This window comes from Cydia strobilella, chromosome Z (genome assembly GCF_947568885.1).
Source record: "Cydia strobilella chromosome Z, ilCydStro3.1, whole genome shotgun sequence".
NCBI lineage: Eukaryota > Metazoa > Arthropoda > Insecta > Lepidoptera > Tortricidae > Cydia > Cydia strobilella.
Genome location: NC_086068.1, coordinates 28981880 through 29000911, shown reverse-complemented (window position 1 = coordinate 29000911; position 19032 = coordinate 28981880). Strand labels below are relative to the sequence as shown.

Below are 19032 nucleotides of genomic sequence, written 5' to 3'. Positions count from 1 at the left end.
CATATTGACCTTCTCTTGCAGTAGATTATTTACGCTTGTCAAAGTCATATCAACATTACGTTAAGCTACGTATTGTTTTAATTGGGCCCATATATTCTCAATAGGATTAAAGTCTGAGTGGTACGGAGGTAAACGCAGAATAGAATGACCATGTTCAGCCAGTATTTTATCTAAGGAATATTGTATATGTTCGTGTTTGTGTTGCAAGATTATATCGTAAATTCGTGGTTTTGTTAAGCTGGGGTCTAATGGAATATTATGTGATGTCAACCAATCTATCATGTCTTGTTTCCGGGTATAAGAATTGTGCAGTTTTTCGGTGTATTTGTTGTGATATGGGGCATTATCAACAACTAACACTGAATTCGTCGACAAATTTGGAATAAGCTGATTTTTAAGCCATTTTTATAGGTAGTTCTTGCTATTCATCTCTTTGTGATAATCGCCTGTTGTGTCTGTAGATTTATACATAAGCAACGCACCAGGTATAAAACCATTTTCACTGCCGGCGTGAGCTATTATGAGACGTTGTCCTTTGGAAATTGGTTCTTTAATTCCTGCGTTGCTAGAGTCTGACCAACCTTTGCTACCAACGTGCGACGTGTGTATATACGACTCATCCATATACAATATATCCCTTCCTTCATTCCTACTTATTTTAATTTTATCTAAATATTTGGTCCTTTTCAGTCGCACATCATGCTTTTCCATCAAAGTTTTTCGATTATCCCTTGTTTTACAGTACCGAAATCCCATTTTTCGTAGAATTTTTCGTAGCGAGCTTCAACCGCAAATTTTTCAAATTCGGGAGTTCTTTGAATCTATTATGGAAATCATATACCATCCTCCTGATTACATCGTAATCAAAACTATCCAGAATTAACACAGTCCTTTCTCTGTCTCTTTTTCTTTGTTTCAAAGGGCATGGATGGTGGTTTTTGGTCGGCTTCACTTAATATTTTTCTTAATGTATTTTATGAAATTCCTGTTGCTTCTATCACCCGGTCTTGAATTTTATTAAAATATTTACAAGTATCACTATTCTTAAAAAATTCCGCTTCTTTTGAAAAAAATATTTGTATACATTATTGTATATGATTTCCCGTGATTGACCATTTACAGAAATACCCTTTTTAAGACGAGTCCCCATTTAGTTGCCAAAAAATATGAAATTAAATATATTATTTACCTACTAGTTATGGTGGTATTGACTACTCTATATATTTTAAGGCTGAAAAGACGACTACACTCTTTGAGTGTTGGATTGCAACTAAATCAGTAAGAAACTGTCACTTTCTATTACGCGATTACGTCCGATTTTACCCGAAAAACGAATGTAATTCTAAGAGTTAACGGACTGTACTTCCATCACTAAGATTATGGATGGTATAGAAAGGATGCCTATCTCTTATGGCAGAATTGTTGCAAGAGTGACCGCTTTCAGCTTTAAATAATAGTTCCTAATTTCTCCGGTGGCGCTAGGTAGGCTCTGAGACCAAAGAGTATTGTAATATATAATAGACTCTATGACATCAACCATAGAGGTATAATAATGTAGAGATGAAATGGGGGAGGGGCAGCAAGTAACCCGAACAAATTACGTAAGTTGTTTCTGGTATGTTGTCAGGAATGTTAAAACGTGTTTTTAATTTTGTCGCATTGCGTTCTGTCCCTCACGGTCGCACGGTTGCACATCTATATGTATAAAATACTAGGTGTATGGTCTAGACTCTAGGTACTTCAGTGTATGGTAGCGCCGCCTATTTACTGTCTTTTACGGTTACTTTTTGATACATGAAGATTCATTTCCTTACCTCTACCTTCCATACTTACGACTGTGCTTACGACCAATAAGTACAAGCGATATGTCACAGGATTATATGTTATATATATAATCTAACTGTAATAGGTTGCCTTATTAAACAGTTGGTCCAGTCCATAGATGCCTGGATTAACCGATTTTTAAATTTACATCTAAAATCTAGGCATGGACTAGACCAACTTTTTAATAAGGCAACCTATTACAGTTATATTATTTTTAAAATAAGCTTTCATTTGATATATTATATGATTAAATACCTACAAACAGTTAAAAATAATTACTGCATTTGCATTGTGTCAAGGTGAATATTATCTATCATTTATTTCTTATCACAAATACAGATGAGGGTATATATTTCTTATGCTGCATCTCCTACTATATTATCTACCTTTATTTAACAACATTACCTAAATATAAAGAGGGCCAGTCTGGGACAGTCTCGTCTCGTGTCATGTCATGGATAGGCAGCGAATTTTTACATTTACCTTTCAGTCTTAGGTTCAGCCAGCACAGTCGAAAATCTTAGCGCTTTTTTCGATCGTAATACGGCTGCTAAATTTTTCATTAACAATATTGAGGCCTTCCTCTGATAACTCCATCGTATCAAAACCTGATTTCTTGACTTTCCCTTGATATAAAAAAAAACACGAACATGGGTCTAAAACGCACCTTACAAATTTGTAACAATTTTTGCACAAAAACTAAAAATATGAAAATTGCTTCTAAAAATGCGCAATTTTGTTTTTAATCGAACTATTCGATTACTTTTTGTTTTGTTTAAACTCACTATAAATAAAATTCAAAAACATGATATCCGCGTTCCCGGACACGCATCACCATTTCGCTTACTAAGAGTGAGAGAATAACCTGAACCTACGGGGCCTGCGTAAAAAATATATTAAATAATTTTTAAGAAAAAAAAACCGACTTCAATTGGGGATGCCGTTGAAAGGTTACTTATTGTTGATGGTGCACTCCAGACAATGAAATGAAAAAGTCAGCATCTTTTGCCTAACTAAAAGGAGGTAAAACCACCCACTTTTCTAGTAGCATTTCGTTTCTGTAAGGGTCACAGTTCTAACCTAACCTAACCCAATGTTCTGATAGCATTTCGTTTCTGTAAGGGTCACAGTTCTAACCTAACCTAACCCCCTTTTCTGATAGCAGTTCGTTTCTGTGAGGATCGCAGTACAAAAAAAAGTCCAGGTCCAAGTTTGGGTCTGGGTCCATAATGAAGAGAATAAATCACCAAACGTGAACTATGTGTCGTTGAAGAGTTCCTTTCTGATCATCATCAGCAGTTCCACTTCATCAAATGTCACTTTATTATGTTAATGCTGGATTTGTTGATGAAAATACAAAAATCACTATATGTATGCCTTTCACATTTGAGGAGTTCCCTCGATTCCTCATGGATCCTACCATCAGAACTCGAGCTTGACAAAAATGTGTCTCGAAAACCTAACTTGCTTAACAAACATAATGAAGGGGACAAATCGCCAAACGTGAACTATGCGTCATTGAAAAGCTCCGTTCTGATCATCATCAGCAGTTCTACTTCATCAAATACAATACAATACAATACAATACAAATCCTCTTTATTGCACAACCTCAGAAAAAATGACACTTTTTTAAATGTAAATGCTTGATTTGTTGATGAAAATACTAAAATCACTATATGTATGCCTTTAACATTTGAGGAGTTCCCTCGATTCCTCATGGATCCCATCATCAGAACTGCATTTTGATAAAAACGGGACTAATCTGTATGTATATACTTACAATCAAAAAAAGAATTTTCAAAATCGGTCCAGAAATGACGGTTATAGAGTAACAAACATTTAAAAAAAAAAACAAAAAAACATACAACCGAATTGAGAACCTCCTCCTTTTGAAATCTTGAAGTCGGTTAAAAACAAATTCTACTTACCATGTGGTCTCCAAGCCAATTGTTCAAGTGAAAGAGCTGAGCGACGTGCAGCTAGACCCGCTGCGGTGATGGCTCTTGCAACTTCGCGAAGAATAACCGCGCATTCCCCTGCGGCTGGTGGCAGCAGCACGCGACGCCAGCGCAGGCTGGCAGCTAGACGGGCAGCTGCAGCGGCGCGGGCCGGCAGAGCGGCGCAGGCGGCGGGCTGCGGCCGACGCAGCGCGCGCGCCGCCGCTGCCAGCGCTCCGCACGCGCCGGCGCCCGCCCAGCCTGCGCACACCGCCGCGCCGCCCGCGCTGAGAGCGCTTAGCGCGCCACTAGTTACAAGCTCTCTCCATTTTGGCCCGCACGTGTCTGTATGCATTTAGTTGTTATTAAACCTCAGTAAGTTCAAAAAGCTTGTTTATTTCAGAGAATTCATTTGTTTACGATTTCACTGAGCTTCACAAAAATATTTAATTGTAGGTTCCTACTTTCCACCGTCTGATTAAGCCGTATAAAGTTAATCTATTAATACAGTCAGAAGGAGCCAACTCCGCAACTAAAAATCGTTGTTGTCGTATTTGTACAGATTTCTAAAGTTGTATTTATTTGTTTGTATTTATTAAGCAGAAAACACATAGGTACTTACTTAAATAGGTACCAATATTTATTTTCCCGCCGCGACCTTGACAAATTCACTAATCAGTATTGATAAACAGACAGAAATATCTAGAGTTAAGCCTCCGTGCCCTGTCCGGAGTTCATTATTAAGTACAATGAATTCTCCACAAAAAACGTGTACTTGAAGTATTACTAATTTAATACAATATTTCTAAACTAGATATTTACTATCACAATACTCCGTAATAGATGGATACAGTCTAAGGAAAAAACGTGTCTCGAAAATCACGAAAATTTGATTCTCGATCAGAGGGCGCTACTAGCTTTGGCCTACTGTCGTATAGATGGCGATGACGGTTTCGTTTGTTATTTAACAATTTTAACTCATATCAGTGAAAGAACATGGGTCAAAATCATAAAAATAATTAATGCAAATAAAAAAAATCATTTATCCATATTTAAATACATTTTATCGTATTTTTATAAATCTTCATTTTTAGTTTTAAGATGTGTCGATAGATGGCAGTGAATTTACTGAGGTTACAAAATTTACTATGACAGTACCGCTCTATCTTATTATATCCTCTTTGGTTCTATGTAAAATACTTGTTAAAAGTCAAGGTATAAAATAAGTTTTAGTTTCAAAATACTATACGTTTATAGTTTAATTGGTTTGTTTATGTCTACAAATATTTCTTCTTCTTCTTTCTTTTGTCGCGACCTTTTCCCATCTACTTGGGGTCGGCCCTCCTTATCCTTCTCTTCCACTGTGCTCGGTCTTGAGCTGTGCAGGCGTCCAATCCTAATTGTTTTAGGTCTTTCTCGACCGTCGTAAGCCAAGTGGTGGGTGGCCTTCCAGGTCCCCGTTTCGTCGTTGGCAAATCTAGGGCTAGCTTTACCATATGGTCCTCTGGCCGTCTTTGGATATGGCCGTACCAGCGGAGGCGGTTTTCTTTAACTTTTTCTGTGATAGGCAGAACCTTAAAGCTTCCCCTGACAAACTCATTCCGGATTTTGTCTAACCTGGTGACACCCGCAGACCAGCGAAGCATCCGCATTTCAGTTGTGTGTAGTTTGTTGAGGTGCTGTTTGGTAGTAGCCCAACATTCTGACCCATACAGCATTGCGGGACGTACAGCAGTTTTATACACATGGCCTTTCGTTTTTATTGGAATTTTTGTGTCACACAGAACCCCTGTAAGTTGTCGCCATTTGAGCCAGCCAGAGTTGGTTCTATTTGTTACATCCACATCAATTTTTGCATCGTTACTAATTACAGAACCGAGGTACTTAAATTGAGTTACAGTAGGTACTTGAGTTGTCCCAATAGTGAACTTTACGCTATCGGATGTTGTGATACTGTCAAATATACATGACATGTGCTCTGTTTTCTTTCTGCTTATTCTCAGCCCATTGTCTTCGAGTGCCTCTACCCAGGAGTTGAAGTTGTGTTGAAGCTCGTCCACGTCATCCGACATCAAACAACATCGTCTGCGTATAAAACATTCCAGGGTAGTGACTTTTGGCATTTTCTTGTAAGATAGTCCAATGTTGTATTAAAAAGCAGAGGGCTGAGAGTAGAGCCTTGATGCACTCCGACCTCCAGTTCGAACCTTTCACTGATACCAGCTGGACTTAGCACCTGTGTGGTGACCGCTGTGTACATATCCTGGATTAGATTCACATAGCACTCGGGCACTAGTTGTTGTCTCAGTGCTTCCCAGATCAGGTCCCGTGGTATGTGGTCAAACGCTTTCTCCAAGTCTATGAAGATCATGTGGAGATTTTTGTGGTTCGCTTTTGTCTTCTCTAACATTATTCGAACTGTCTGAATAGCATCAGCTGTACCTTTTTGAGCCACAAAGCCACACTGATTAGGCGTTAGTGTTATAATGTTGTTTAGCCTACTGTTAATAACTCGTTCCCAGATTTTCATAGTATGTGTCATCAGTTTGATCGCTCTGTAATTGCTGCATTCTCTTACATCGCCTTTGCCCTTGTAAAATGGAATTAAATAGCTATTTCTCCACGAGTTTGGTATGTTTTGACCCTGAACAAACTTATTGAAGAGTCTGTATAGGAAAAGAATGCCTTCTTCGCCTAAGTGCTTAAAAACTTCGTTAGGTATTTCATCTGGGCCCGGTGATTTGTTGTTTTTAGATTGCTGTATAGCTCTTTTAACCTGAGGTTCGATCGCCGGGATCGGGCCATAAGTTACATTTGGACGATGATAATTGTGGTTTCTGGGATGCGTTATATTAAGAAGCTCTTTGTAGTATTCCGTCCACCTATCTTTGATATCACTGTCTTTAGTTAAAAGTGTGCTTGTTTTATCGTTTATGTATTTTACCGACGAAATATCTTTTGTATTGTTATGACGCATTCTTAAACTTATGGATGTTAATATCTGTGTCAGCTGACTGAAGTTTTTCATAAAATTTGCTATTTGAATCCGCCACTGCAATTGCCACCTGCCGTTTAGCGTTTTTCTTACTGGCTCGGTACGCTTCAAGATCCACTTCTTCCTGTGTGGATTGCCATTGTTTGAATGTGTCTTTCTTCGCAGAGATGGCATCCTTAATGTTTGAGCTCCACCAGTTTGTTTCTTTGTTAGGACCTTTTCTACTTCTTGTTCTTCCGAGATGTTTTTCCGCTGCCGTTATGCAGGTTTTCTCAAAGTTACTCCACATTTCGTTCGCTGAAAGGTTTTCACCGTCGTTCAAATTGAGGTGATCTTTAAGGTCCTTTAAAAAGAGTTGTCCTGCTGGCTTGGTTATATCGCTCCACTTGATCTTGGGTATTAGTTTCTTACTCAGATTAATAGCTTTTGGCAGTTTATAGACCGCTACCAGAAGTCTATGTTGGGTTGTCAGTGGCTCTCCAGGGATGATCTTACAGTCTTTGTATTTTCCCAAGTTGGTGCGTCTTGTCAGCATGTAGTCGATTTGTGTACTATGTCCGCCACTTTTGTAAGAAATTAAGTGGGTTTCTTTTTTCTTAAAGAAGGTGTTTAATATGGCTAGATCGTACGTGGACGCGAACTGCAGTATGGTTTCTCCATCATTGTTTCTTGTACCATATCCGAATCCACCATGCCATCTATCATAACCTGTACTTCTTGTGCCAACGTGACCATTCAGATCTCCTCCCAGATGTAGCATTTCACAAGGTGGAATTGCAGTAATAAGATTATGTAGGTCTTCCCAAAATGCCTCCTTTTCGCTGTCAGAACAACCCGTTTGTGGTGCATAGGCTGATACAATATTAAAGCAAGGCTGATTCTCCAACGCTATTTTTACTGACATTAATCTGTCGCTGACCCTCTCAACTTTAACAAGTCTATTGGTCAAATCCTCCGACAGGACAATGCCTATGCCATTTCTGTTCGCCAGGGATCCATTATATAAAAGCTTATACCCTTCGCCGATCTTTCTTGATTTTGACCCTTTCCACTTGGTCTCTTGAACACAACATGCATCTATTTTCCTTCTTTTAAGGACGTCGCTGAGTTCAGCACTTCTGCCTGTCATAGATCCAACATTCCATGTGGCCAGTCGTAGAGATGCGCTTGTGTAACTTCGACCGTCGCTTCCGGGGGACGCCCTAGTATAGCAGCCTCGATCGTCGCTTAAGGGGGACGCCCTAGTGGTTAAACGTTTTTCTTAAACTTGCACTTTCATTAGGATAAGGAGATTTGTAATGGCTTTGTAGTTTTACGGCCGGTTGCCACCTGACGCCAAGGCAGTAATCCTTCTTAGGACTGCGAGCGCCGCCGTTGGACAGTGCTTGTCTCCTCCGCCGCCAACTCTTTTGCATTGTCCTGCCTGACAACACAACTCCAACACTGACCTAGGTCCCTTATCTTCAGGGTTAGCTCAGCCCTGGGCCCCTGCCCCCATAGCCAGGCGCCTATATGGATGGCGGCGCCAACTCGCCATGTTATCCAATATTTAATTAGATTAATTTAATAGCAGTTTAAAATATTTTTACAATATTGTCAATCGTGGCTGAAAGCCGGACGGGTCTGTGCCTTTGATGCCTAACTAGTCAAAAAGCGATAATATGGCGAACGAATGTCTGAAATGTCACCGTATTAAGAATGATTTCGCTTAAAATTTAGATTTTGCTTCGTAAGTGTGATGAAAAACATTGTGTGTAACTCCGGGGTTAAGAATATTGCAAACGAGGAGTGATATCTCTCTCTCTCTTGCAAGAATATTGCAATATTGCAATTGTGTGCGTGAGTACATTTGCACCTACTCACCTAGCTCCCGCCAGTAGGCTAGCAGGCGCGGCCGCTGAAAATGCCGCGAGGCTAAAGCACTCCAAATACGCCAATCTGGAACCGGCGTACGACTTTGTCCCGGTCGCGGTGGAGACGGCTGGGCCGTGGTGCTTGGAAGCGAAGAAGTTGGTAAGGGACTTGGGGCGGCGTTTGCGTGATAGAGGTTGCGATCCCCGTTCAGGCTCCTACTTGGTCCAACAAATATCGCTTGCTATCCAGCGGGGCAATGCCGCAAGTATTTTTGGCACTTTTGGACAGGGTGGGGGTCGGAATGGGGTTTATGTTTAGTAAAGATAATGTGTATTTTCTAGTTAGTTTTAGTGTTTTTCTTTAGTTTTATTATGTAGTGTTAAGTTACTTTTACGCGATTAAGTCCCGTCGTTGTGAATAATAACCATTTAAAATGTAAACAACTTTATAGGGTTGACACTGATATGGAAATTTTGCTTTTAGACATAGACATAGAACATTTTTATTCAACATCACATGAAATGGCAGAGTTAACAGATAGCGCAGTACATTTTTTACAGATAAACCTTAAATTTAGACTTAAAAACTAAGAAATTGAGTTGCACATATCAGAGAGAAATATTCATGCGTGTTAAATAGGAGCTTGCCTCAGCATAATGTTGCAGTGTATTTACTACAACCCTGGTTTTCAGGCAGACCCTTGATACATTATCCCTTACTCGCTTTTAGTGGAAAACTAAATGGCTTAGAATTATGTTAACATGTATGTATGAGTGTAAACTATGTTTTAGAATTTGGACAAAACTATTGCTAGTACCTATGGTGTGTAAGCTGAATTTAATAGTAACATATGTATTAAAGGAAGTATATGAACTTATGATAGATAGATATGAGTGTAAATATACTTTATAAAGATAAAAATAAATAAAGACATAAGGTGCATAGACGTAATCATATGACGGCGTGGGCCTAGTACCAAGAAGTAGCGAGTTTTGTATTGCTAAAAGATATTGTTTAAACCGCAATTTAAAACTACTTACTGTATTTAAGTTTTTGAGGGGTGTGGGTATATTATTCCAGCATTTTGTTGCTGTATATTTGAAGCTACCTCGAAATGCAGCAATATGGTGACGTGGTAACCAACTCGTCACAAACTGATCTGATCCCATACAAGCTCGACCTGATTGCGCGCCAAGTGAACTTATCGAACAGATACTCTGGCTCTGATGTTTTAAAAACTCCAAACAACAAAGATGACAGGTGCAGTTCTCTGCGAAATGCCATTTTGAGAATACCTGCTGAGTTCAAATAAGGTGTCACATGCTCTCGTGGCGGAATTCCGAAGCAATAACGAGCACATGCATTCTGCACTCTCTGTACTATACGATCAATGCGGGCTAGTAAACGTGGACCGTAAGACTATGTCCGCATAATCAAATTTAGAAAGTACTAAAGAATTACAAAGTTTGATTCGCAGATCGACGCTGATAAAATTCCGAATTCGATATAGTATTTTGAGTCTATAAAATGCGTTTCTTGTAATTTCCGCAATATGTCCCTCGAAACGCAAAGATTCATCCATTATTAATCCCAGATTGCGTGCCTCCGATACACGTTCTACTTCTTCTCCCGAGATAATAACTGCTGGTTTATGGTGTTCGATCCGCTTAATTTGATTTTTAGAGCCAAATACCATACCTTTAGATTTACTTGGATTTAACACCAAGCAGTTGGACTCTGACCAGGCTGTAATAATTTCTAAATCTGCATTTAGTTTCGCAACAGCGTGTCCCGTATTATTTGGATTAAATGATATGTAGATTTGAATGTCATCAGCGTAAAGGTGGAACTTACAATGCTTTATGGAGTCACGGACATCTGTGGTATAGAGAATAAAAAGCAGTGGACCCAAGATAGAGCCCTGTGGTACCCCTCTGGAGACAGGCAGACGGCTTTGACTTTGCACATAACCCTCTATCATTTTGAAGTTTAACGATCTGCGAACGACCACTAAGATAACTGGCAAACCATGCAACTGTCTGTGACTCAAAACCGTAGTATTTCATTTTGGATAATAACAATTGAGTGTTCATGGCATCAAAGGCACGAGAATAGTCAAGAAGAGCCATTATCGTGCCCTGACCTATATTTTGTGCAGATAAGATGTTGTCAATCACATCCAAAAGTGCTGTCGTGGTGCTACTGGACTTGCGGAAACCTGATTGCAGGGCAGGAAGTATTTTGCTTTTTTCAAGAAAAGCTGATAGTTGCATATATACCACCCGTTCTAGTATTTTGGATAAACACCGGAGAATACTTATAGGTCTCAAATCATTAAGGTTAGTAACATTACTTTTTTTAGGAAGTGGCGAGACCAATGCCATCTTCCAAGCATCAGGAAAAATAGAGGAGGAAATAGACTTGTTTATTATGGAAGTTATGGCACCTAGAGAATGGGGAAGGGTAAGAAGCAACATGTCCAAAGATATACCGTCATGTCCCAGAGCAACAGATTTTAATGACTTTATTATTTTAAGTATAAGGTTTTCTCCCACTAGCGCTAATCTAAATGTGGAGGCATGGAAACGATCAGTTTCAAATTTAGCGAGATATGCTTGTGATGCTACTGTGTTGCCTCCAACTTATAGAAAATGTGCGTTAATTGATTTAGGGTCACATAAATTGGTAGGTTTTTCTGATTTATGCGAGTTATTGGTTATCCTGATAGTACGTTTAAGGTCGTTCCAGAGAGCTCGAGAGTTGCTGGCATTGCAATTAAAATTTTGATTGAAAATACTTTTCTGATATCATTTCGGTTCTGTGAGGATCGCAGTTCAAACCCACTTTTCTAGTAGCATTTCCGGGTCCGGGTCCGGGTCTGGGTTCGGGTCCGAATCCTGGGCCGGGTCCGGGTCTTAGTCCGGGCCCAGGTTCAGGTCCAGGACCATGTCCAGATCCGAGTCCGGGTCCGTGTCCGGGTCCAAGTTTGGGTCAGAGTCCAAGTCCGGGTCCAGGGCTGGTTCCAGGTCCAAGTTTGGTTCCGGGTCCGTAACGAAGGGGACAAATCGCCAAACTTGAACTACGTAGAGTTCAATTCTGATCATCATTAGCAGTTCCACTTCATCAAATGTAACTTTTTTAAATGTAAATGCTTGATTTGTTGATAAAAATACAAAAATCACTATATTATGTATGCCTTTCACATTTGAGGAGTTCCCTCGATTCCTCATGGATCCCATCATCAGGACTCTAGCTTGACAAAAATGTGTCTTGAAAACCTAACTTGCTTAACAAACATAACGAAGAGGACAAATCGCCAAACGTGACCTATGCGTCATTGAATAGTTCCATTCTGATCATCATCAGCAGTTCCACTTCATCAAATGTCACTTTTTTAAATCTAAAAACTTCATTTGTTGATGAAAATACTAAAATCACTATATGTCTGTATTTAATATTTGAAGTTCGTTCGATTCCTCATGGATCCCATCATTAGAACTGCGTTTTGACTAAAACGGGACCAATCTGTATGTATATAGTATATACTTAGAATAAAATCCAGAAATGACGAGAATATGGAGTAACAAAGATAAAAAAATATAAATAAAAAAAACCGAATTGATAATCTCGTTTTGAGATTTGGAAGTCAGTAAAAAAATAAAAATACGGTCGAAATGATAACCTCCTCGTTTTTTGACGTAGGTTAAAAATAAGTTGATTGTAATTAATTTCGCAATATATTTATCATCCCTAAGCATAACATATAGTGCTGAATTCACAATATCAATCAAGTACAAGGGAGATTTTATAACCGCGTAGGTGTATAGTCCGACAAGAAATTGTAGAAAATTATTGAGGGCGCCACTTAAAATTCCTACGTAACTGTCACATTTTTGACGTAAAATGCTTAAACATGGCAAATAGTTAGCATGGAAATTATTTAGTTCCATTTTATCTAATTTCTACTATTTTATGTCGCACTATAATTAATATTGATTTCATTGTGGATTTTTCGCATGTGTATTAAAAATGTCGTTTATTTTACGTGCGCATGTGTCATTATGTACTTGACCCATGTCTTTTATCCGCCTATGGCTCATAACTCTCATAAGACTCGTCCATAATGACAAACCTTGCACACTTGCAATAAAATGTACTATTATTTTATATTTATATCACTTACCTTCGTAATTGAGAATGCGGATTTTGCGTTGTGTCAAGGTGGACTTGCCAATTGAAAGTGCGTATTGATGAAAGCGAGCTTCCGAGAAAAGGTCTTCGGGGTGGGGAGCGACGCAGGCGGCTCTCAAGAGAAGCAGCACCGTGGGGTCGGTGGCGCCGACGCGGGGACACGCGCCAGCGGCGAGCAGGAGTAGCAGCGCCGCCAGCGCTGGCGGCGGCAGCGGCGGTCACGTCCACGCGGTGCGCCGGCTTGCGCCCCGTCGACCCGTTTTGCGCTCCGTCGCTCTGATGCGTTCCGCATAATTGAGCCAGATCAAACGCCTGCTGATCACTTGTGTCACGTTCATAATGCGATCGATGCCTTAATTAACTTGTTTTCTTTTCTGGACGGAATAAAAATAGATGTTAAGAAACCTTTTTACTTTAGTTGGTAATTATAGGTGGAAGGTAAAAAAGAAAAAAATCGGCCAAGAGCATGTCGGGCCATGCTCATTGTAGGGTTCCGTAGTTACCATTCTGTGAAAAATTGGCTAAACGGGGGCTATTAGTAAGTGCCATGTACAATTATAAATTACAAGCATAAGGGAGTACGTTCGCAGCGCTTTGTACGTAATTTTACTAAGATGAGAAGACTTCAAAAACTCGAAAACGGCTGGACTGATCATGTTCACTATAGTTTTCATTAAAAGTATACATATTAAACGTGGACGTAACTCAAAAGCCGCAGCAGTAAGACCTCCGTCGTTCTCACCCGCCGCCCGTCGCCTACGGCGTCTGTATGGTGCTCATGTATTCTCTAACCGTACGTACCCCTCTCGTACCAATACGAACTTCGTACTGGTGGCACCGCTAACAAATGGCGACAACGCGATCGAAAAATAAATGTAGTCGGTGAGAGAACATATATTATTTTATCTACAGACGCAGCAAATGCAGCAACAATCCCCACGTAAAATGCTAATACTGGCAAAGTACACAGTCTATGACTTCGCCTCATCTTAAAAAAGTTAAATCCTAATGTACCCAGTAAAAAAACTGTTATGTATAAAAATGCGTAATATAGGGAATACTTTTTTGACGTGATAATAAACACCGGTGGCTTGTACGAAAAATTGTCACGTTGTGGACATATCTCCATGGTAACGTTGTCGACAGATCTCCATGGAAACGTTACGTTATATAGTGATTTTTTCATCAATGTTTACGCAAAATTATCGTCCGTAAACAGACTTTACAAACAACCATTTTTTTAAGTGGAAACTTCTTTAGCGGCGCTGTGTACTTTTTGTGATGGGGAAAAAACTCGCGACAGAACTCGCGACAGGTCACGGGACCGACAGATTGAAAATTCGTAAGACGGACACGTGACCTGATCGAAATTATGGATGGAATATGATTTTTCTTAAAGATAAACTTTTTAATGTTAAATTATTGTAATAGTTCTGAAGTGTAAAATTTTTAATGTAATATAAATAAATTGTTATGTTTGTGTACGATAGCAAAATAAATGAATATTGTATTTTACCACATAAATGATAGTACTTTTATACTGATAATTAAAGCAATTCGTGCAAAATTATTCCCTAACCATTCCAAAATATCAAAAAGTGCGAGTCGGACTCGCGTTGCAAGGGTTCCGTACATTACACAATTTAAACAATGAATTTTTATGTGAACCGTGAGTGAAATGTCTTTAAAAAACCCGTAGTGGTCGGATCAAAAACTAAGTAATTAAGTCCGACTCACTCTTGACTGCACATTTCTAATAGGTTTTCCTGTAATCTGTAAAAATCTATATTGTGCATTTTTTTCCAAAATTTTAGACCCAGTAGTTTCGGAGATAAGGGGGGTGGGGAATGGCAATTTTTTGCCTATTTTCTTGAATAACTTCTAAATTGGTTATCCTAAAATTATAAAAAAAATATATTTGAGATTCTCACAATGAGCTCTTTCATTTGATATGTAACACGATATAGCTTAAAAAACTTTATTTTTTAATTTTCTCATTTACCCCCAAAAGTGGCCCCCTTGTTTAAAATTCATTTGTTTACGTTACATGACCGTCTTTGGGTCACAAACTTACATATGTATACCAAATTTCAACAATTGGTCCAGTAGTTTTGGAAAAAATAGGCTGTGACAGACAGACGGACAGACAGACAGACGCACGAGTGATCCTATAAGGGTTCCGTTTTTTCCTTTTGAGGTACGGAAACCTAAAAATTCACAACGTTAATATACAAGTTTTCACTTCTGCCGGCACTCCCGGAGTGCAACCCGTTTTTTTTTTACCAGTAACTTCGTCGCCTTTTGTAACGGGGTTCGTTTGCGTCAAATCCAGTTCTGATTTTTTGCAAACTTGTTTATGATGTTGGCTTAATGAATAATCCAAGTTTGTGACCTCGAGCGCCGGACGCAACTTTGTCAAAAATCGAAAAAACTGCGAAATTTTCGGTATTTTTTTTAGATTTGGGCGATTATAACCCTAAAAGACTAACTTTTGATAGTACCTTTTGAGAGCGTTTTTAAAGTAGAGTAGACTATATTTTTCGAACTTGAATTCGTACGCTAAGTGAGTGCAGTGAGCATGCACTTTTGTCTCAGGCACAAAGCAGATTTAGATTTAGCAGAAACAAACCCCCCAAAAAAAGGGGGGGGGGGGTCGACTCCCCAGGCCCAATATATGCTGTATTTCTTCCTGCTCTTAGCAACTAGGATAAGGTATATATCATTTTCATAAAGATTATTTTATTTTTATTAGATTATTTTTTAACCGACTTCAAGATTTCAAAGGAGAAGGTTCTCAATTCGGTTGTATGTTTTTTTTTTTAATGTTTGTTACTCCTCTTTCCCGTCATTTCTGGACCGATTTTGAAAATTTCTTTTTTTGATTGTAAGTATATACATACAGATTGGTCCCGTTTTTGTCAAAAAGCAGTTCTGATTATCTATGAGGAATCGAGGGAACTCCTCAAATATTAAAGGCATGCATATAGTGATTTTAGTATTTTCATCAACAAATCCAGCACTTCCATTTTAAAAAGTGACATTTGATGAAGTGGAACTGCTGATGATGATCAGAACGGAACTCTTCAATGACGCATAGTTCACGTTTGGCGATTTGTCCTCTTCGTTATGTTTGTTAAGCAAGTTAGGTTTTCAAGATACATTTTTGTCAAGCTCGAGTTCTGATGATGGGATCCATGAGGAATCGAGGGAACTCCTCAAATGTGAAAGGCATACATATAGTGATATTTGTATTTTTATAATTAAATCCAGCATTTACATTTAAAAAAGTGACATTTGATGAAATGGAAACTGCTGATAATGATCAGAATGGAACTCTTCAATGACACATAGTTCACGTTTGGCGATTTGTTCTCTTCCTTATGGACCCAGACCTAACATGGTCTGAACATGGACCCCAACTCGGACCCGGACCCGGACCCGGACCGAAATCTGACCCAAACTTGGACCCGGACAGCCGGACACGGACCCGGACTCTGATTCGGACCCGGAAATGCTACTAGAAAAGTGGGTTAGGTGGGTGGTTGGGTTTTGAACTGCGATTCTCACAGAACAGAACTGCTATCAGAAAAGTAGGTTAGGTTAGAGCTGTGACCCTTACAGAAACGAAATGCTATCAGAAAAGTAGGTTAGGTTAGGTTAGAACTGCGACCCTTACAGAAACGAAATGCTACTAGAAAAGTGGGTGGTTTTACCTCCTTTTCTAAATTATTAGGCAAAAGATGCTGTCTTTTTCATTTCATTGTCTGGAATCTAAGAGTGCACCATCAACAATAAGTGAGTTTTCAGCGGCATCCCCCATTGAAGACGGTTTTTTTTTTCTTAAAAATAATTTTATTTTAATCTTTGAAAGGCCATAGTTAAATCTCTATGGATATCGTTACTGCCATCCTCTAAATATTTCTACAAAAAAATGTATGACTACCTTTGAATGATGATGATGATGATGGTATCCTATTATCCCTCATCAGGGACATGGGGCTCTCAGAAAGGATTTCCATTTTTCGCAGTCCAGCGCGGCCTCTTCAAGCTTCGCCCAGGCGAGGCCAACTAGTGCAGCCTCCTTTTCCACTGTGCGCCTTCAGGTGGTACGTGGGCGACCTTGCCCCCTTTCTCCGGGAATTTTCCAAGTCAGCCCTTGCTTGGATAGGTGGTTGTTTGACCTTCGTAAAACATGTCCTATCCAGCGCCATTTCCGCAGAAGTATGTCCTTAACTAAAGGGTTTTGTCCGGTCAATTCCCATAATTTAATATTGGAGATGGTCCGTGGCCAGTAGACTCCCACGATTCGCCGAAAACACGTGTTTACAAACACTTGGAGTCTACTGGTTATGTCTTGTTTGACAGGCCATGTCTCGCACCCACAATTGAAAACCCTTATCTTGGTGCGGCGAGTGATGACTGTGAAAGTCCATACGGCGGGTTTTAACTACGCATATGCGGCGCGGGCTTTATTGATACGAGCTTCAACATCTGCTTCTGCACCTCCCAGGGGGTCCAAACACTTCCCAGATACGTGAATTTGGTTACTTGTTCAACCAGCTCCCCGTTTATTCAAAGTATCCTTTTTTTTTTGTTGACGGAGTGGGCGAATGCTGTTACGCACCGTCCCCCGGCCGCGAGAAGGCCATTGATGGGGGGGTGTGTGGGACTCGCCGCTCCTGTCCCCTCTCAACTGGCGAGAGGGGAGGGAGAACCTGGCCCTACCCACTAAACCCACTCCGGCGTTTCGTATCCTCTCTGCCGTTTGTGGGGGCACCATGGGATCGAGTACACTCTAGCATGGCGCTCCCCGGCAGCCCCGGCTAGGCGCCAGGACATCCGCACAATGGGGGGGATCAGAAACGCTGGATCCGCCCCCGACGACGTATGTGGGGCCGTGCAATGCGGGTCTCGCACCCGCTGGCCCCACTAGGGGTCGAGGCGAACATACGCTCTTCGCCCTCGACCCCGCCGCCTGCGTCGGAGAGGCAGCGCGTCTGGATCTGCTTCGCGCCCCCTCTCCGCCTCCTCCTTCTGCAACATGACTTGTTCGCAGAAGGAGGCCACCGCTTCCCAATTCCTATCGCTGCTCAGCATCGCCGCTATGATGCTGTGCAGCGACAGGTCCAACACCTCTGTTGCCGCCCTGAGGGCAGCTCTTTCCACGGCCCAGCGATTGCACTCTTCCAGAGTGTGCTGGGCCGTGTCGTCCACCGCGCCACATTCGTGGCACTGGGGCCGCGGCTACCTCTTAATTCTAAACAGATTCAAAGTATCCTGGATACTTTGAATAAATGGGCAAAATTGTCCAACTTTTTACTTAGTGCAAATCCCCATACCGTGATTGTAAAGGCTAAAATTGTCACAAATAAATACATAATTTTCATTTATTGTGCAATTCACCCCGCATGGCATGGCATGTAGCTTCGAAATGATTACATCTAATCTCGGAAACTACAGATTAGATCTACAGAGACAATCCTAGTCTTGTAGCAAATTTAGTCGACTTTAAAAACGTCTTGAGAAACTATTATCAAAGACTAGTCCTTTAGGGTTACAATCGCCCAAACCTAAAAAAACGTAATTTTCGCGGATTTTTCGATTTTTGACTAAGTTGCGTTCGGCGCGCCTAAGTCAGAAACATGGATTATTCATTGAATCAACATCATAAACAAGTCTGCAACAAAATCAGAACTACCAGATTTGACGCAATGTATAAAGTTACTGTATTATTTATAGAGGAAACGTAGAAACGCTTTTTGCACTCGCTGTAGTAGCAGGATATAGGTTCATTTATAGGGGTTCCAAACCACTTAAGTCGCTCAAGCATGCTGCAGACAAGAGCGGTGTAAAAAGCTTTATTGGCCTGGCATCTATGAAGTCCCTAGTGATCCGAATGACGAAGCCTAGTCTTCTGTAATAGGTACGAGCCAGCGTATTCAAATGCTAATGGATGTTAAGGTTCACATAGTCATACATGATGCACAAGAATGGTATTTTTCTTACAGGAAGGAAGAATTTCGACTACGTTTACTTGTCATAAATGTGGACGATTGTGCCGTTCAAGGATCGGGTTATTTAGCCACGAGCGACGCTGTCGCTACATAACACAATTCATATATGCTGCTTAAATAATCTGTAAAGATGGACAAGGCCTATGATGACTATGATGATGATAGTTTTATTATAATTATATATTAAATATTTCACACCCATCAACTTTACATAAA

General features: G+C 40.2%; 1 protein-coding gene across 1 annotated transcript in view; it reads right to left on the bottom strand.

The window, feature by feature from the left end:
• LOC134753724 (uncharacterized) overlaps positions 1-18781 on the bottom strand; it is a 53767-nt gene extending 34986 nt beyond the window's left edge. The window contains exons 1-4 of the mRNA XM_063689663.1: positions 18770-18781; positions 17754-18034; positions 12795-13021; positions 3754-4107 (exon numbers count right to left, since the gene is read on the bottom strand). Of these exons, the coding sequence (XP_063545733.1) occupies positions 3754-4107; positions 12795-13021; positions 17754-18034; positions 18770-18781 (874 nt within the window). The remainder of the gene's footprint in view (positions 1-3753; positions 4108-12794; positions 13022-17753; positions 18035-18769) is intronic.
• Positions 18782-19032: the final 251 nt, after the last annotated feature.